Genomic DNA, 21,237 nt, shown 5'->3' on the forward strand with positions numbered 1-21,237 from the left:
TTTAAAGGTTCCAACTCACACAACAAATTGTTATTTACCTGTTAAGAGAAGAGTAGCTGCATTCACCTATACTTGGAATACACTTCGGAACTCAGAAAGCAAAGGTGGTCTCTAAAGGGTATGGCCGCCCTTGTCACTGGTGGAAACAAGAGGGATAGGGTTTGTGCCCTATCTTCATTTGTTTTCTATATACACAGAAGTTAATTAAATTATTTCGAGCAACACTTCTTTTTGTTTTGCTCCTTTGTGGGTGAATTATATTATCAGACATGCTATGGTAGAGGAACTAACAGCGTTTGGAGCAAAAGCTCATTCATACATGTTCCCATAACGAAACAGAGCTCAATCAAAGAATTAAAGAATGGAATAGCAAGGGGCTTAAAGTAAGCGGCTCAGTATGTGACCAGAAAATTGGAGCTCAGAGGGAGAAATTGGTGGAGACTGTCTCTTCGGTATATGATGGCAAGCGCAACATCCATGTAAGCTCTACTGCCGTCAGCCAATAATCATAATATGAGCTACTTCTGTCTGAGATGCTAAAAATCCCAGCTAGAAAAAAAGAGTTGTGAAATAATAACTGAAAGATAAAGATCAATTTCTCAGGTAAACAATGCCGGAACCTCTATACCTAAGCCAACCACGGAATATACCATGGAGGATTTCTCAACTATAATGACTACCAATTTCGAGTCAGCTTACCATCTGTCCCAATTTGCATACACCCTCCTAAAAGCATCAGGAAAATGGAAACATTATATTTGTCTCCTCTGTCGCAAGTGTTATAGCTGTACCGCAAAACCTCACTCCTTGAGCTAACTTTTCGGTGGTTCAAGACCACCTAACATCCAGGACCACCTCACACTAGTATCAAAGCCTAGATTCACCAATAATCTCAGTCCAACAGCTTTGGTGAAAACCTCATTTCCTTAAAGCTAGCTTTTGAGTTGAGAGAGACCCAAAACAACTTGAAAGGATATAAATAGTGTTCTAAATTGCATGTGTCATAAATTGATATTATAATTCTTCAAATTTAAGTTCAGGCATCACTGTTATGGATGCTTTTTTAATAAGCTCCATTAAATAGAAAAGTTTGATGTGTTACGCATATTTTAGTTCTATACGTTGCCACCATTGTCCTGAATTTTGAAATTATGCATATTTGTAAGTGTTGATTTTGGAAAGTATTGGTGGTGAACTTGTAAGTGTGAGGAAAAGCCTCATCGTCTTGAGCTAGGTTTTGGGGTTAAGAGAGACCCATGACCACCAAACCGAACATAAAATGATATTCTAAACTGCTAGCTTGCTGTTCTCCAAATTTCAGTTCGGGTATCACTGTTTTCCTGAATTTTACATCCTTCTATCAATGATGAATAAAAAAAAAAAAAATTCCAAACTAAAAGACTCCTCTGAGTCCATAAATCAACGAGATATGTGAACTAGCGGTTACTAAGATGTCAAAGGAAGACAATAACTAAACAAGAAATATAATATCTGATGCTCAGATATAAATGATTCTTCCTTTTTCTTCTCCCAGAAAAACAAAAAATTAAAAAGTATAATTTATTTGCTTTATTTTGGTAAGATTCATCTCCAGAATTCATAAGTTATCATGCAGCAACACAGCAACAGTTCAGCGCAAATAAAGTCTCTTTTTTTCTTTTTGCTCCGAGAAGAAAAGGGGAGGTATCCATATCTTTGATTATGTTTCAAAATTTTAGTTCAACATCAGTAAATGTATTGTATTTTCCTTTAACACTTCGGGAGGATACCTTACAAATTTCTTCCATTCTTGATTCACTGTTTTCTTTCAAGTGTAGAAAGTAATCATCACTCTTTTATTTCCGTACCGCATACTCCTGTTGTTTCCAGCAACTACTCCATTACACAAAATGGAAATCACCTTATGAGATGAAGAATACAATTAAAACACACGCATTTTGTGTTTCTTCTAATTCCACTTGCTCTGTACTTCTCCTAGAGTACATATAAATAATGGTTAAAAGTAATTTGCCATGAGAGCACGTTGAAAAGAAACCACAAAAGTACTACTTCTTGCCTTTCAGTAGAACATAAACTGCTCAGTGACAGACCGTCCACACCAAATTCCTTTTCTGGCACAATTTTTTCTCAAACTTTATATGCCAGTGTGTTAGATTTCACCATGTCCACGAATTAATGTTGGGTGACAAATGATTGATTCCCTCTTTTCCAGGAGATCCTGCTGGAAGGGAATCTCTCAGCAGGATACTGCGTTGAACCCCTATTTGTCACCCTGGCTAGCCTAGTGAGTTTTCATCATTTGCTGCTTGTCTGCCTTCCAGCTTCTTAATACATCAGAGGGCAGGCTATTTGAGTATAAGGAGGAATGATTGTCAATGGAATTAGATGTCCTCACTCTTTATTTTCCAACTAGGGCCCTCAGAACACGTCATCAAGCCAAAAATTCTTTTCTTTTAATATATATAATTTCTCTATAATAATTAACCGTTGAAAAAAGGGCCGGCCAAAAATTTAACCTTCTCCATTGTCTTTGCTTGACAATATCAAAGCACCATTGTCAAACTATAGTTGCAAAAATATTAAGATTCTCCTATTAAATACAACAAATTGCTATTGTTCTCATAAGAGAAGAATAATTGCAGTTACCTCTATCCAGAGAAACATGTCAGAATCCAGAGAGCAAAGGTGGTCTCTAAAGGGTATGACCGCCCTTGTTACAGGTGGAACCAGAGGCATCGGGTTTGTGCTTTCACTTCTTTGGTTTTCTTGCATATTGACATTTTTAATGATAATATCTGAGACTCTGCGTTAATGATTGATTTATCAGATATGCAATTGTAGAAGAACTAACGGCATTTGGAGCAATAGTGCACACATGTTCACGTAATGAAACAGAGCTCAATGAAAGAATTCAAGAATGGAAGAGTAAGGGGCTTAAAGTAAGCGGCTCGGCATGTGACCTGAAAATTAGAGCTGAGCGTCAAAAGTTGATGGAGACTGTATGTTCTGAATTTGATGGCAAGCTCAACATCCTTGTAAGTTCTTCTGCCAAAGTACCATTTAAGCTACTCATATCTGAGAAGCTCAAAATCCAACCAGAAAATAGTGTCCCTAGATAATAACTGAAGGCTAAATGACAGACTAGGTTGGTGGGGATATATCTGGTAGCAATATATGTGAGCTATGTATTGAGGTAACATGAGGTTCAATTCATTGCTGAAACATATTCATAGACAAAATTATCTGTCAGCGATCATGAATTGTCCAGAGTAATTAGGAGTACAGTAATTTAAATTGAGTACTTAAGCAAAAATGATCATATAATGGGAATATAAGGATATTATTGCAAAATAAAATGGCAGAAAGAAAACAAAAATTAGGATCAAAACCAGTTAGTTAGATAGTTTTGATAGAGAATCAAATAAAGTTGACTTCTGTAGTTGGGCAGGGGACTGTCAGATAGTTTTGGAGGTAAAATCATTCTTAAAAACGGCAATGCAACAGATTGCTTCGCTTTCTAATTCTCTTGGCTTCTTTTCACAATAACAATGCAACTTTTTGGTCTCTTGTGCTACTCAAAACTCCAGAACATTTCAATGCATCATTTTATCAGGTAAACAATGCTGGAACCACCATTCCTAAGGAAGCCACAGAATTTACCATGGAGGATTTCTCAACTATAATGACCACCAATTTCGAGTCTGCTTACCATCTGTCCCAACTTGCATACCCCCTACTCAAAGCATCAGGAAATGGAAACATCATTTTTATCTCCTCTGTCACGGGTGTTATAGCTGTACCTCTATGTTCCATCTATGCATCGACTAAAGGTCCAGTTCAATATTTTCTTTCAAACTTTTTTTTTTTTCATTTCTGTTGGAAAGCAACAGAACTAAAATCTGGTTGCAAGAAAGTCTTTTAAAAGCTCAGTAACTTTTTGACTTCAGGAGCAATGAATCAACTGACAAAGAACTTGGCATGTGAGTGGGGAAAGGACAACATTCGCGTGAATGCAGTTGCTCCATGGATCATTAGAACCTCTCTCATTGATTCCATAGAAGTACAACTTATCCCTCCACACTTTTCTGTGAATTGCTACATTTAGTCTTCTTCATTCCATGTCAAAGACCTGCCTTGAATGTTCTTACTGGAGATAGTCATAAGCCTTTAGCGTACAATTAGTATAAGAGAGCAGGTCACAAAAATTCCTCATCTTTAGTTCAGACAATAATTATATTGAAAGATAATTGCAGGATTGAAAATCCAAAATAACCCATTATGTCAAAATGGGTTGTGCAACATTTTTTTCATCTACGTCAGTGTATTCACTTGCTTACAACTTCTGAGAATGTATGTAAATCTATTTGCAATTGGAAGAAATGGTGCTAATATTAAGTGTTAACTTTCTTTTCTTTCAGAAAGATCCAAGGGTCCTCGAGCATGCTAGTCGTTTGATAGCCCGTACTCCTATACCCCGTCCAGGAGAACCTAATGAGGTTTCATCAGTGGTAGCATTCCTGTGCTTGCCAGCCGCATCATACATAACCGGACAGGTTATTTGTATTGATGGAGGATACTCCGTGACCGGATTTTAGCCCTACGGACATGAAATGATCTTCTAAATTTTCTGGCCGTTCTTCCAAAGTCAGTTCAGGGCTTCATGATATGGATGCCATTCTAATAAGCTCTCTGTTAACGCGAAAGTTTCTGGATTGTATTTTAGTTGTCTATGCTGTCACCATTGTCCTGCTTATTTTGTATCTTTTCATCTATGTTAAATAATAAATTTCCAACTTAAAAGACCCCTTTGAGTCCCATAGTTCAAAAAATGAACTCTAGAAATCAACTTCATAAGTGCCTATTAGCTACTCAATGTGGAATAAACACTAACTAATAGAAAATATGATGTCTGGCGTTCAGATAAAATTTTTTTCTTTTTCCTTTTGCAAAAGAGATAATAATTTATCTGGTTATTTTGGCCAGATATCCATCCATCCCAGAGAACTTGATAAGTAGTCGTGTACCACAATTTAGAGCAAATAAATAATGTACAGTGGAGGTAAGATATCTTTGATTATAATTCATTGGACAATTTCAAAATGTAATTAGGACATCATATTAAGTAGTTGAAATTAATACCTTTAAAAATTTCTTCCCACGTACACTTATAATTTTCTTTTAAGTACGGAAAGTAAACATTCTTTTTTATTTCCATTCTCCTTTTGTTTCCTACAATTGCTCCGTTACAAAATGGAAATCACCATATAAGATATTCCATGCAATTAAAGCGTAACTAATTTTGGCTTTGCTTCTTATCATCAACCATTTATGGTAATAAACACTTACGTACTGAATCCTTCCACGACTGGCACAACAGACAACCAAACAATACCTGACATGATCTTTGGTTGACATGTTGACGCCTTGCCGACACTTTTCTGAATAAAGTTGTAACGCATTTTGAAAGGTGGCTGTGTTTGTGTGGGTTGCATTCTACTTTTTAACTCATATCTGAGGCTGTTGTCTCAGAAATTTGAAAATTGGCAAAGGTGAAGATGGGAGAAGCAGAGATCAATAACGAAGGAAATAGATGGTCTCTCAATGGAATGACTGCCTTAGCGACTGGTGGAACTCGAGGCATAGGGTTGGTAACCTCCAAATTTTCTCAAGTTCTCATCTCCTTTTATCTAATTCCATCTTTTCGCAGAATAAGTTTACACTGGTTGTTGATCTACTTGTCTAAATCCTAGTTTTTGTGTTTGGGTGTTAGGCAAGCAATAGTAGAAGAACCGGCGGGACTTGGTGTTACACCCCAAATTCACTCATGAAAACATAAGAGAAATTTGTAATAAATCTCACATCATCATACTTATCACTACACATTCTTTAAATAATAAGCATAACAATTAGCCCTCTAAAAAAAATCTTTAAATAAAAAATGAACTAGAGTAATCCCCAAGGTTCTAAACAAAACTTCTATCTTCTAAGACCAAAAGCTACATCCCTAATCAGTTTGCAAAATATTAAAGATGAGGGGTGAACTGTTAACTCGGTAAGTAATATATTCACAATATTAAAAACTATTAATCATAAACAATTAAACATTATAATAATCATTTTATCATTTGGCATAACTGACAGATTCATTATAAGCATTTAAATAATCAAATCTTTCTAAAAACATGTAAACATAAAACATAGTTTTGATTTAAGTGAATATTTTATATTAAATATTTCCAAAAGGTGATTTTACATTCCAATTACATAATCCTTACATCCTAAACATCTTTTATTACATAGTATGTAATATGCCAATTCTCTTAAGGGTATTTAAGTTTTTAAAAAAATTTAGTGATCTTTTTACCCTAGTATAAAAAGAATAAGATGTCTTTCCCATTATGAGAGAGAGAGAGAGAAAGAGAGATCGGCTAAGATGAAAAAAAACCGACAGAGAGGAAAAAAAAAGAGATAGAGAGAAAAGAGAGAAAAAAAAAAGAAGAAAAAAAGGGAAGAAGAAAAATAAAGTCTTCTTCTTGGTTCTACCATGAGCAACACATGAGATCAAGTTGCGTCGTTTGAATTGGATATTGTTGAGACAAGATTGGAGGTAAGTTTTAATTCTTGGTTTTCATTAATTTGTTATGGAGAAGAATGATTATATGTTTGCAACAGAAGTAGAAACCTAAGATTTTTCCGAAAATATGCTGACAGTGTGTTATTTCAAAAATCATAGTAATTTGTAAAAATTGATTTTGATTCTTGATTTTGGACATGTTAAACTAGACATCTTCTAGAATGTTTTGAAAGTTTTTCCAAGCTAATCGGATAAGATTTCAATTAATTACGATTTTTTTGAAGTCAAGTCTGAAAACCTGAAAATTTCTGATTTTAGTGAAGAACCTTGATTATAAAATTATTTTTACCATACCTAGACTTATGATTTTATGGTAAAACAATAATTTGTTTTGTATTTGTAAAGTAAGCATGTCCAGAACAAAAAACTATTTAACAGAATCAATTATGTCTGAAATGTAAATTATTTTCAATAGTTTTTAAGGGAATTAAGCTATGAAATTTTTACCGATGAATTCCCAATATGTTAGCATATTGTTGCGGACTGCCAAAGTCACTAGTCCAATTGCCCACAATTTCGGGCTAGGGAGCCCAAGACAAGGCCAAGAATGCTAGCTTGGCCCGATTCCGGAAACTTCTAGGCAACTCTAGCACATTTGAGGTTGTAAATAATCTAGAATACTCCACACATTTCTAGCTCATGTAAATATCTAGAATTCTAGGCATGTGGTAGAATTCTCTAGATCTCTAAAGCTTGGCAAGCCTCCCCTATAAATAGGGTATGGCATTTAGTATTTGAGCAACAAGCTTAGAGCAAGCAACTCAAACACTTGTAAGCTCTCTTGCAATCTTTCATTCGAGTAATACAATTCTCTTCATTCGGCTCCATTGCTCTCTTCTCTCTAGCTCTTTGAAAACCGCTAGGCTTAGCTAGGCCAAAGCTCAAGGCTTACTTAGCAACATTCGGCAAAGGTTGTCTAAGTGCCGCGCGGGTTTGCTGCGCAAAACACTCATCCCGTGATAAGTGGTATTAGAGCTAAGGTTTGCACCCATGCAAGTTAGCCCACGAGCAATGGCCAACCCTCCAAATCCAGTGCAAGAGGGCGTTGTTGGTGTGGATGTTCCGCCGGAACCAAGCCACGGCCGTGAGGGAGAGCACGCCCAAGGCAAGACTCGCGGCAAGTCCAAGGCCCCATCCGTCGATGCGTTGGAGCCTCATGTAACCACTCTCGAAATCGTACTGTCTCAAGATAGCCTCGAGGGATTGGAGGAAATAGTCGACGGTTTCGAGGGAGAATACGTCGAGTTCACGGTGGCAACAAAAGCCCTCATCCAAGAGCAACCGAATACTTTTCGAGGTGAGTTTCAATCTTTCCATGATGAGTTGCTAAAACTTCATAGCTTTGTTCAGGATGAACTACTCGCTGTCCGTGCGAAAGTGGACAAAGTCCGCTCGGATTGGGCATGGCACAAGCGCACACTCTTCGCTAGTCCAGTTTCCACAAGCACGAGTGATGCGCGACGCATTGACGTACCAAAGCCCGACACCTACGATGGCACACGCAACACCACAATCGTGGACAACTTCCTATTTGGGCTTGATCAATACTTCGATGCCATGGGTGTTTGAGACGAGGCATCGAAAGTGGGCACATCACCCACCTATCTTTGAGGTGCTGTACAACTATGGTGGCGTCGCAAGCATGGCGAGATGGGCAAAGGCATTTGTACCATCGACACTTGGGCTAACTTCAAGCAAGAACTCTGAAAACAGTTCACCCCAAGCAACGCGGAGAAGGAAGCGCGAGTGCGCCTACGTCGCCTTAAGCAATCAGGTAGTATTCGGGACTACATCAACGAATTCATCACTCTCATGTTGGAGATAAGCTACATGTTCGATAAGGACTCACTCTTCTACTTCCAAGATGGCCTTAAGGATTAGGCCAAGACCGAGCTTAATAGGCGGGGTGTTCAAACACTTGACGATGCCATCGCCATTGCGGAGTCACTCACCGAATACTCTACCCAATCCAAAGAAAAAAGGCCAACTAAGGTAAATGTGGGGGAGAGAGTCGCAAGGACAAGGGCAATAACCGCAAAGATTAGGGGTAGAAAAAGCCACTTAGGAACAAGAGCGGGCAAGGAAAATCGGAAGGCAAAAGGAGGCACCGAAGCCACGAAGCCCATTGCACTGAAGCAACGGGCCTCATTGGGTACGCGATTGTCCGGAGAGGAAGTCACTCAACGCTCTTGCTACCCAACTCAAGAGCAACCCCATAATGTCCACGGAGGAACCCCAGCTCAGCATAAGTTCTCTCCAACACCTCGGTGCACTCAATCGCCAACAGCCCATACTCACCAAGAAAGGGATCATGTATGTGGGCGCGAAGATAAATGGACAGTCTGTTCGCGCGCTACTAGACACGGGAGCGACACACAACTTCGTGTTTGTAGATGAGGCAAAGCGCTTAGGCCTAAAGGCCACCAAGGAAGGAGGCACGATAAAGGCAGTAAACTCACATGCCAAGCCAATTGCGGGAACTGCATAAGGCGTACAAATAACACTCGGTACGTGGAGCAGAAAGCTTGACTTCTCCATCGTGCCCATGGACGACTTCAAGATGGTCCTCGGCATGAAATTCTTCAATCAAGTCCATACCTTCCCACTACCCGCTACCAACTCCCTAAGCATCCTCGATGAGAGCAAAGCATGCATGGTTCCCACAGAACGAGGCAAGTCTGAGGAGAAGACGCTCTTGGCCATGCAATTCACAAGAGCTTTCAAGAAGGACCCAAGTTTCTTGGTCTCCATTCGAGAACTTAACAAGGAAGGAGATTGCAAAAAATCACCAAGCCAAGTCCCTCCGCGAATACAAGCTGTCCTTAATGAGTTCAAGGACGTGACACCCCCGAACTTCCGAAGAAGCTCCCACCTCGACGAGAGGTAGATCCTGCGATCAAGCTGGAACAAGGCGCGAAACCAACAGCTTTGGCGCCCTACCGCATGGCGCCACCCGAACTTGAAGAGTTACGGAGACAACTCAAAGACTTGCTGGATGCAAGCTATATTCGCCCCTCAAAGGCCTCATTCGGTGCACCGGTCCTCTTGCAAAAGAAAAATGATGGATCGCTGTAGATGTGCATCGATTATAGAGCGCTCAACAAGATCACCCTCAAGAACAAGTATCTGATTCCCCTAATCGCGGATTTGTTAGACCAGCTTGGCAAAGCGCGGTACTTCACTAAACTCGACTTGTGCTCTAGATACTATCAAGTGCGCATCGCCAAGGGGAGACGAACCGAAGACAACGTGCATGACAAGGTACTGGTCTTTCGAATTCCTTGTCATGTCATTTGGCCTCACTAATGCACCCGCCACATTTTGCACACTCATGAACAATGTTCCAACCATTCCTCGACTGCTTTGTGGTTGTGTACTTGAACGACATCGTGGTGTATAGCACAATGCTTGAGGAACATGCCCAACATTTCCAACAAGTCCTCCAAGTACTTCGAGACAACGAGCTCTTCCTCAAAATGGAGAAGTGCTCGTTCGCTCAACAAGAAGTGGAGTTCCTTAGCCACAAGATTGCGGGCGTACAGCTTATGATGGAAAATGCCAAAGTGAAGACCATCCTCGAATGAGAGCCTCCCATGAAAGTGCTCAAGCTTTGCTCATTCCTTGGATTGGTGAATTACTACCATCGCTTCATCAAGGGCTACTCAGTCAAGGCGGCACCCTTGACAGATTTGCTTAAGAAAAACAGAGCGTGGCATTGGTCCGAAGAGTGTCAACGTGCATTCGAGGAGCTAAAGAAGGTGATTTCGGAGGAACCAGTCCTCACACTTTTGGACCACACAAAACCCCTCGAAGTTCAAACAAATGCCTCTAATTTCACCATAGGTAGAGTCCTCATGCAAGAAGGCCACCCTATAACATTTGAGAGTCGAAAGCTAAATGATACAGAATGCCGCTATACGGTGCAAGAGAAGGAAATGACCGCAATCGTACATTGCTTGCGAGTGTGGTGACATTACTTGCTTGGTTCACACTTCACAATCATAACGGATAACGTAGCGACGAGCTACTTTCAAACACAAAAGAAGTTGAGCCCGAAGCAAGCAAGGTGACAAGATTTTCTTGCGGAATTCGACTATCGGCTCAAGTACAAACCGGACAAAGCCAATGTCGTTACGGACGCTCTAAGCCGCAAGGCCGAATTGGCGACACTTACCATGAGCCAACCGAAGTCCGACCTTGTCTCACGCATCAAGGAAGGCCTTCAACAAGATCTGGTATCAAAAGACTTGCTGAAGAAGGTGCTCGAAGGAAAGACAATGCGATTTTGGCAATAGGAAGACATCCTCCTAACCAAGGGAGATCGACTGTTCGTGCCAATGTGGGGAAATTTGTGGAAAGAAGTCATCAAGGAATGCCACGACTCCAAGTAGACTGGTCACCCAGGAATTGAGCGCACCACCGCACTAGTTCAAGCCTCGTATTTTTAGCCGCACATGATGGATGACAATGACATCGAGGCATATGTGCGCACTTGTCTTGTGTGCGAACAAGACAAGGTGGATTATCAACTTCCAGTGGGATTATTGGAGCCACTACCACTCGTAACAAGGCCATGAGAAAGTGTCTCCATGGACTTCATCACATTGCTGCCCAAATCCGAAGAGTGCGGCAGCATCATAGTCGTTGTCGACCGTTACAGTAAGTACGCCACATTCATTACCGCACTAGCCGATTGCAAAGTGGACGAGGTAGCCCGCCTATTCGTCAAGCACATTGTGAAGCTTTGGGGAGTTCCGAAGAGCATTGTGAGCGACCAAGACCCTTGGTTCACTAGACGTTTTTGGACGGAGCTTTTTAATATGTTAGGGACCAATCTTAAGTTCTCAATAAGCTTCCACCCACAAACGGATGGGCAGACCGAGCGCATCAATGGCCTCTTCGAGATGTACTTGAGGCACTATGTGAGAGCTCATCAGCGAGATTGGGTAAAGCTACTCAACATCGCCCAATTTTCTTATAACTTGCAGTGAAGTGAGGCTACAGGCAAGAGTCCGTTCGAAATCGTCATGGGGTTCCAGCCCATGACCCCTAACGCCATAGCCTCAACTTACGGAGAAAAAAGCCCTACGGTACACAAGCTCGCCTGCGAATGGCGCGAGGAAGCGGACATCACGCGAGCCTACCTCGACAAAGCCGCGAGGAAGATGAAAAAGTAGGCGGATACAAGGAGACGGTATGTCGAGTACAAGGAAGGCGATCAAGTCATGATCAAGCTCTTACCCCAACAATTCAAGACGTTGCAGAAAGTCCACAAGGGGTTAGTGAGATGCTACCAGGGACCCTTCCGAGTTGTACGACGTGTGGGCAACGTCTCGTATTAACTTTAACTTTCGCCAAGACTCAAGATCCATCCGGTCTTCCATGTGAGCCTTCTCAAGCGATATCACGAAGACGTGGGAGACCCAAGTCACGAAGAATCGAGGCGTGCGCCAACCGCCGTTGTCACCGCATTCGACAAAGATGTGGACTACATCATTGCGGACCGCGTGGTTCGGAGAAGAGGCGTACCACCATACAATGAGTACTTGGTAAAGTGGAAAAACCACCCTGAGAGCGAAGCCACTTGGGAATGTGAAGATGATTTGTGGCAATTCGTTGAGCACATCTAAAGCTTCAAGCACGAAAGCGTGACGAGGACGCTAAGAGCTTAGGTGGGTGAGGATGTTACGGACCGCCAAAGTCACTAGCCCAATTGCCCACAATTTCGGGCTAGGGAGCCCAAGACAAGGCCAAGAGTGCTAGCTTGGCCCCGATTCTGGAAACTTCTTGGCAACTCTAGCACATTTGAGCTTGTAAATAATCTAGAATACTCCACGCATTTCTAACTCATGTAAATATCTAGAATTCTAGGCATGTGGTAGAATTCTCTAGAGTCTCTAGAGCTTGGCAAGCCTCCCCTATAAATAAGGCATGACATTTAACATTTGAGCAACAAGCTTAGAGTAAGCAACTCAAACACTTGTAAGCTCTCTTGTAATCTTTCATTCGAGTAATACAATTCTCTTCATTCGGCTCCATTGCTCTCTTCTCTCTAGCTTTTTGAAAACCGCTAGGCTTAGCTAGGCGAGAAGCTCAAGACTTACTTAGCAACATTCGGCAAAGGTTGTCTAAGTGCCGCACGGGTTTGCTGTGCAAAACACTCATCCCGTGATAATATGCTCTGTAAAATTTGAGATTTTTCTAATAAGGTAATAATTTATTAAAAATCCGAGAACATGGACTGTTTTGTTTTGAAGACCGAATACTGAAGGCATTTGAGGTTGAGTTTATGAGCTGTTTAAAATGAGATATTTGAGGACATTAGAGTTTATGATTGAGACTTGATTATATCTTATGAGAATTTTGTTATGATTTTTAGGTCAATGATATCAGTACGCATTTGTTACATGAGGGTGCCAAGAGGTAAGTAAACTAGATTTCTAAATGAATCACAATAAACAATATGTATATGTTTGACATGTTTGAAAAGTCTATTTTGATATATATACGGATATGGATTTATATGTTCTGCCCATGTGTTTATATGATGTGTTGATATAATGTGTTGTTATGTGTTGTGCGTTTATGGACATGGACATATGTATGTGTAAAATTTCATTGGCATAAACATGAAAATGCATTAAGGTTTCTACGAATGAGAAAGTGGAATTTAACAAATGAAATGTTTGCTTTATGAGATTTTGTATTGGGGGCTGTTGTAGGTGTTCTATTGTTATTGGTGTCAATGTGCAAGTATACACAATAAGTAATATAATGATAAGTATTCAAGATCGTCTCCCCAGGAATTGTTGTTATAAGAATTGCTACAATAATTTTATCAGTGTAATTTTTATTCTAAATTAGAATTAAAATAAATTATTAAACTAATGAACTAATTAAGATAAAAAAAATGTAATAAAGTAAATTATCGCAACAAATATAAGGATGTAACCAAGAGGAATAGAATAGTTGAGTGATTAAACTCACTTAATGGTTTCGACTTTTTTTTTAATATTTGGCTCGGTTACTACAGCACTGGGTAGAATCCTTATGTATCCTCAGTTGTCGCCTGTTGGATGTCTTATACCTAAATATAACTTAACAATGACTAATTGTTATGCTAATATCATATATAGCATTACACGTTTTGAAATATAAGTGTACAACCCAAAAGGGGGGTGAATTGGAAATTTAAAAATTATCCTAACAAATCCACACAACAAGCAATTTAATGTCTTAATAAAAATTGAAAGCAATAAGTTCAATAAAAGCACAATAACAAATTAGTAAGGGAGAAGAGAAACAAACACACAAATTTTTACGTGGTTCGGCAATCTCCGCCTACGTCCACGCCTCCAAGCGATCCAAGCTTGAAGATTTCATTATCCGAGCCTTTCCAATGCTTCAACTGTTTACAATTGATTTCAAGGTGTCAATGAACCTTTACAACAAAGAGATTATCTCTCAATCTCTTCACTCAAGTGTCTCACACACTCAAACTCTTACAATTAAGATGAAGAAATGAATGTTACAATAAAACTCACTCAAAGTGTAGATATTCAAAAATGAAGAACAAGAAATGATTCAATGTTTTGTGATTTGTTGAAAGCTCAAGATATTTTGTGTGCTTTTTGTTTATGCTTGGTGCAGAGCTTGAAAATGAGTTGGATTTGAGTTTATATAGTTTAAGCTAAAAAACTAGCCGTTATGCACATTTTGGTCGTAACCGGTTTGCCGTTTAGGAATCCGGTAAGCCGCTTTTATGTTACCGTTAAGGCAAAAATTTGAATTTCAGAATATCCGGCTAGCCGCTTTTCATATATGGTAAGCCGCTTTTGAAATCTGGATTGCGGCTTGCAAAATTCGGTAAGCCGTTTATGCTCCAGAAGCTTACTGCCCAAAATCCGGCTTGTCGTTTACCATATCCGGTAAGCCTCTTGCTACAGTGACTGCTACAGTGAAATATTTTTTAAATTTATAGTTTGACCTCAAAACTTTATAAAACTGTAGTATGGTCCAAAATGTTATGAAAACTTTCAAATAAGTCCAATTTCAAAATTTCTAAATAATGCTTTGTCAATCCCAAAACTTTCTGAAATTATGATTTCACCCAAATTATGTGAAATTATAGAATGACCCAAAATATTTAAATAGTTTCAAATAGGTCCAAATCCGTAATTTTAAAACAATATCAAAGGTTTTAAAATACTTTCATGTTAGTCCAAAATACTTTAATTCCATAACATCATTTTCTTAAAAAGCACAATTCATAAATCTTTGTTTAATCAATATCTATAGCTATATAGGCTAACATGCACTACTAGAAAAATGGGCTACCATGACAGAGAATATATGTCATCCGACCCCACTTATGACAGAGTTTTCATCTGTCATTGTAGCCCCTCTCACAAATCTGTGACAACGTTTTATCTATCATGTTCCTATGACAGTGTTTATCCATCACACATATGTCATGAACCAAGTGATGTTCGATTTGCAAAGCTTTCAGGAATTAATTGAAAATTTTAGCAGGTAATTTAAATTATTTTGAATTTGGCGGGTTTCTTCAAAACTGCATATATTAATGATTCACATTCTCTGTCAAGAGATTTAAGGTTTAAAAAAATAAAATTATTATTTTCAATTTTGAAATTATATTAATACTAATTAGCATTATTTAAATTACAGAATTTTGAAATAGAAATAGAAAAAGTCACATTTTAAAACTTGAATGAACAAAAATAAAATTACATTCAAATTCATAAAACTATCTAATATCAAATAGCACTATACACTAAAAATTCCAATCACTTGAAACTTCCAATAAATAGCATCATCAAAATACATCGTCTATCATATCTCATAAATCCTTTACAATAGCCAATCATCAACCTATCACTAGAAAAACAATTAATCCATAAAAAAAATTGATATTAAATTCCGGAAAGCCACCAACATCACCTGAAAAATAGATTAACCAAAAAAATACAGATTAACATGTTGACCACATACAATTAATCAAATTCACAATAAAGTTCACCAGTGTGTAATTGATTTAATCAGCTTTGATACCAAAGGGAAAATGAGGATAAATAGCCCCAGAGGAAAAAAAAATCACATTTGACAATTGACATAATGAAGCAGTAAACCTCATGAGTTGTAAAAGAGAAATAGGAAAGGGAAAATAAGGGACATCTTCAATGCATGTAGTTTATATTAACTTTTTTTTTGTTCCTAAAGATATATTTAGTCTAGCCTTCTATAGATTTCAATTCTGAATTTCTTTATGCACCAAACTGAGTATATTTCAAAGACTACAAATTAATTAATGCAAAACATCTAAAAACATAACAACTTTCCATACATAATTAAACAAAATTCACCAAAATCAAGCTAATAAAAAGAAAGGTAAAAGTTCTAAAAATCCAAAAGAGGATATCAGAAAATTCTGGAATCATCAGAATCTCCCCATTCTATCAACCTTAATGCCATGCTTGTAGGCTTGTAAACACTAACCCTATCCAACTCAAAGAAAGAAAACGCGGGCTAGTATTCTCATCTGGATTACATCACATTAGCATTTGAGATATTTTTACTTTAATGTTTCAAAGAGAAGAATTTTTGTTAAAGCAAGATTTTCAACAAATATGTTTAAAGGAATGCTCATTGTCCAAGGATTTAAAAGGATACCGAGTATAAGTTTGTTTACAATATATTTTTTATTTTTCTTTTTTCTTGTTAAACTACGATAAACTGAAAAATACAAGTATATCTTGATTTTAAAAATCAACCAAGACAAGAAAATAGAATGAACAACTATTCTTATAGGAAACCAATGGAAAACCTCTAAATGTAGTCATTGGTTTATTAAGGATAGTTGGAACCATAAACAGTGGATAAGTTTCTAATGAAAATAATAAAATCCATCATCTATATAAATTGAGAAAAAATAAATTTCATGTCAAAGATCTAAAAAATTTGAAGGAAACCTAATAGTAAGCAAATATTCAATTCATAATAGTATGAATAATAAAAACATTATTGTCAACTTGAAACGTAAAGTTGCTTTGTGTTTTTGTCAGCCAGTCCTATTGTTTTTAGCAAAACAACAAACCTTAGCATTTTAATTGGTAACAAATCAGAACCAACATAAAAATAAAATTAGAAAAGATATAGAGATGTATTCTACCATTGTGCAATGCTGGTATCGTCACCGTCTATTCAATAAAGATCAATGGCCCCCTTAGACAGGACATAACTCGAGTGATAGGAAAAAGAAAATTAAATAGTTGTCATGAGCTATCTTAAACTTATGCAATTAAATATTTCAAAGATGATGCTAAAACAAACCAATGTAAAAACATTATTACCTTGAACCATTATCACCAAAGCAGTGAAGTCAAACCACAGTGGCTTGCTGTCTACCTTTGCCTGACTACATAGGTCCTTCCGAACTGATCTAGTGTTTTTCTAACAGTTTTAACCCCTGAAAAAAAGTCATCACAATTCAATAATCAAGATTAATGATGAAGAATTTTACATACGTAACAAAAACCCATAATTACTAACAAAAGAATTTCATAATGAAAGTTTTTTTAATAAACCTCAACAAAGCTTTGTCAAGAGAAAACATAAATTACAAAAATGATAGAGTATAAAATAAATAGGGGAGAATAGAACAGCTAAGCCCCTTTACAGCAAGTATTGAAATGAACTAAATAACAATGGCACATGTTAACTAAAACGGTAATAGAGGTTCTTTAATTTTTTTCTTTTTTGAAGAAAGCCATGAGTCTCTAGAGGGTCAGTAGTTCTTAGAGAAGAGCCCAAGTTTTCCAAAGTTACTGTACTAAATACACAACAGGCTGAATCAAATTTTATTGGAAGAATTATTGTACAAAACCATTGCAATTAACCCCAAATTACAACCAACCAAGCCCTAGTAATTTAATTGAGAGTTAATATATGAAAAATGCAAAATTCAACACTATCACCTCGGCCGATACCTAACCTGCAGGGAGGGAAATAGAAGACCATTTATACCAAAAAGATCGCTTCGCTTTGAACAGTGACAATGAGGTTGGGGAATCAAATTCAAGGTCACGTGGCTGTAGCCCTCCTGACTTGCTGCAAAATGTGCAATTTGAGTTTCGACTCTAGTCCCGACCCCATTGCAATGTCCGCTAACTCAACCTTTCCTCTGAAATGTTTATTTTTAGGGTATTATTACTCAATATATGAAAAATCCAATTGAGGAACAAAAGAATAGAGAAGAACGAAATTTATTTACCTTCATCAACCGTAGCGATAGTAAGGGTTTCTTAAAAAATGATCGGTGAGTTTGAAGGATTACTCAATAGCAAAGGATTTAGGGTTTGGAGGAGAACAACAACTTCTACATGGCAAATAACAACAATTTCGAAGGATTAAGGGTGTATTTTCGTCTTCTTTATTAGTGAGGGAAGAGCCTCAAATTTTGACTTAGGGTTTTAATTTTGGATTTCTCACTTGCAGCGAGGAATCTGATCTCTTAAAGTTGTACAACACTTGGAAATTATTTTAGTTAAGTGTCTAGCTCATAAACGACGTAGTTTCCTCTTTGTAAATTCTATTTTGATTTTAGTTTAATTAAAAGCTTTCAATTGTTGCAATAAATTAATGAATTGACGTCATTCTTTTTTGTTGAAACGACGTCACTTTTGTGAACTACTTAATAATAAATTAAAAATAAATCGAAAATGAATAAAATATATTATTTTTTTATTATAGCTTGTGATAGAAATTTAGTTTGTCACATAAGTATCATGTAGTTGTGATACATAAAAACTTTGTCAAATGTCTATCATACATTCTTGATAAATAACTAATTTTCTATTATCTATCACAAAAAATCTGTCATAGTAAGTCATTTTTCTAGTAGTGACGTTTTAGATTCTAATTACCCTACAAGGTGAATCCCTATATCTAGTTTATTACTAATTTTATATTAAATATGACTCTTTTCAAATCAAGTTAAACACAACTCAGGAAATCCAATCTAAAACCAAGTACTGTTCTGATATGTTCCACTAAGACATGCATTTTTTAGGCTCTTTCTTACCTAATTTCACTAAATAAATGGTCAGTCGAAATAGTGAATCGAAATAAGTATTATCCAAACGACATGCTATAGTTTGTCAATTAACCATCAAGTTGTTCATCACTCAATCGCGAGTAAATTTAGTTCATAATCTGCCATAAAACAAGAATCAAAATAGTTTTAGCTATTAAACAATCCATCATAATGAGATAAAAACAAGAGAACAAGAAATAAGAGTTAATATCCGCTTGATGTTCTGCTAGAATCTTTTGTTGCCATCCTCAATTCTCTCTCTTGATCTTTGTTTTCTCTTGTTTTGTTTCTCTATTCTTTTTCTCTAATGACGGCCTCTTTTTTTTTTTTGCCTGTATGCTCTTTTTATAACTTAGAATTGGGACAACCAAAAGCCTAAGTCGTACATCTTCTAATTTAGGAAACTCCAAATCACAATCTTTTAAGTATCTCGTGTGAAATCTTCTCTGTCGTTGCTCCAAGATTATTACAACAACAGTGCTACAACATTGGCTTCAACATCTGCACTGTTTCAAACTTGTTCCAATTCTTCTATAATCATGTTCTTTCCTTATCCTTACAAGCCTACTGCAGCAACATTCCTTAAATCTTGAGCTTTCGGTCACCTTCAATTATGCATATGAACTAAGCACACAAATTATTCAAAATCAAACGAAATTTATTGAGAGTAAATTAAAATGGATGCTCATGAAATATATAACTATAAAGTTGCTAATAACGATAAGCAAACTAGAAGCAAGTTGCTCAATTCGGTAAGCAAACTCACGCATAAAGTTGCTAATAACGATAAAATACATAATCATTATGAATTACCATAAATTAGAAACAAGTAATCATTTCATAATCTAATATATATTAATGGTAAAACTCATAATCTGGTCACTTATAACGTAATAATCATTTTTAATAAATAGTTGTTTAAGAAATCATTTATCAATAACGCCTTTCTTTCGCTCAATTTGCTCATGCCACATAGTGTCACCTATAATCTTGGTGACTCGGCCAGTAGTTTAGTATGTCACTTGCAATTTGGGTGACCTATCTAGTAGTTCAATCAGGGCACTTTATCCTGCAATAATCATTGATAGGTGCGCACAATACAGCTAGTTGTTCAGTTATATTAATATCAATAGTTATGGACAATGAGCCAAAACCATAAATACAATTTTAAATCTTTCAATATCAATCATTCGATACTCTATCAATAAAACACTCTTGTCAGACAATTAAATTGGGAAAGCTTTAAAAATATTTTTTAAGGAAAACAATTTATGGAAAGACAAGTATTTTAAAGTGATTTTGAAAACAAATTTTAAGAAAACATTTTAAACAAGTTTTTAACCAAAATAGAACTTATTATCATAAACTATAATGGTAAAATTACTTCAAAAGCATAAAATGCCAATCTATATCAAATCGTTTCACATATCTTTACATATATACATGTAATAAACATTATGCATGAATTCACCTACTTTGATCCAAATCAATCAACAATAACCCCAATCATTCGAGCACACTCTTGGCCTACAATTATTAAGACATATTTTTATCAATATCTTATTCAATTTTGACCTTGAAAAGAAACCTAGAAATCTTAAACTATTAGCTCTTACTTAAGTACATCAATTCACTAAATTACACTCAACCATCTTACAGGATTTGATTTCTAACAAGCTATAAATATGTCAAAAAAAATAAAAAAATATCACAAAAAACTAACGTGAACATGATAGCATTCAATATAAAAATTTAAAAAATTAATTAATTAGAGTTCTCTGAACATCTCCAAAAATTGATTTTCCATAAAAATATCAAAATTGTCCAGTAACGATATAAATAGAGGACTGCTAATTTAAAAATTCATAAATTTAGTTATATATGCTCAAAAATAGTGATTCAAGCTTTGTCAAATAGAAGAGACAATAAGGAATCAGAATTAAAATTTATAAGGCATTTTACTAATGAAAAAGTAACCCAAGTTGACTTCCATTTCAACCCTCGCAATTCTAGAAAATAGTTTCTAGGACGACTGTGCTGAATCTATGATTTTTAATGATTTTTATATAAAATTAAAAATTAATAATTTTAATATACAGAAACTAGACACTATGTGTACAATAATGAAAATTCTCAGAATTTTCAGAAGTCGTTTGGGCTATGAAATAAATTATAGAAATGAGAATTACTGCTGAAAATCAAAATTTTCTTGCACTAGTGTTCCAAATTCGAAAAATCATTACAATTAATATACAATGAGTTTTTGAACGATAAACATATGAATAGAAAGCTAAAGATGTCTAGTTTAAAAATCTACAAAGTTTCTATGTATGAGACTTAAGGAAAATAGCAGTTGTATGACATTCACTCTATATTGTTCATAGTTTTTTGATAACACAATAACATCATTTCCAATCAATTACAAAATAAACCAATACATGATCATGCTTTCACAAATTTTATCAATATAAAACACATAAAGTCATTTAAT

General features: G+C 36.6%; 1 protein-coding gene and 1 long non-coding RNA gene across 3 annotated transcripts; one reads left to right on the forward strand and one right to left on the reverse strand.

Annotated features, from left to right (window-relative positions):
• Nucleotides 1–2,575: 2,575 nt before the first annotated feature.
• LOC18038903 (tropinone reductase homolog) lies at nt 2,576–4,743 on the forward strand. The gene is made up of 5 exons (XM_006429091.2): nt 2,576–2,739; nt 2,828–3,035; nt 3,614–3,830; nt 3,948–4,060; nt 4,419–4,743. The coding sequence occupies exons 1-5, from the start codon at nt 2,663–2,665 to the stop codon at nt 4,593–4,595; spliced, it is 792 nt and encodes a 263-aa protein (XP_006429154.1). The 5' UTR covers nt 2,576–2,662; the 3' UTR covers nt 4,596–4,743.
• A 10,692-nt stretch (nt 4,744–15,435) lies between these two features.
• On the reverse strand, nt 15,436–18,164 carry LOC112097194. Of its 2 annotated transcripts, none has more exons than XR_002904855.1 (4): nt 17,925–18,164; nt 17,646–17,834; nt 17,005–17,120; nt 15,436–15,595 (listed from the first exon to the last, which is right to left on the reverse strand). It is a non-coding gene; the product is annotated as an uncharacterized LOC112097194 (long non-coding RNA). The 2 variants fall into 2 exon arrangements; XR_002904856.1 differs by having other exon boundaries at nt 15,556–15,595; nt 16,824–17,120.
• Between the last annotated feature and the right edge of the window lie 3,073 nt (nt 18,165–21,237).

This window comes from Citrus clementina, unplaced genomic scaffold (genome assembly GCF_000493195.1).
Source record: "Citrus clementina cultivar Clemenules unplaced genomic scaffold, Citrus_clementina_v1.0 scaffold_6, whole genome shotgun sequence".
NCBI lineage: Eukaryota > Viridiplantae > Streptophyta > Magnoliopsida > Sapindales > Rutaceae > Citrus > Citrus x clementina.

What these genes read in the sequence shown, in the direction of transcription:
- LOC18038903 (XM_006429091.2), top strand. Translation starts at nt 2,663, where the DNA reads ATGTCAGAATCCAGAGAGCAAAGGTGGTCTCTAAAGGGTATGACCGCC. An exon ending in CATCTATGCATCGACTAAAG is followed by an intron (nt 3,831 to 3,947) that starts GTCCAGTTCAAT and finishes TTTTGACTTCAG; the next exon opens with GAGCAATGAATCAACTGACA. An exon ending in CTCTCATTGATTCCATAGAA is followed by an intron (nt 4,061 to 4,418) that starts GTACAACTTATC and finishes CTTTTCTTTCAG; the next exon opens with AAAGATCCAAGGGTCCTCGA.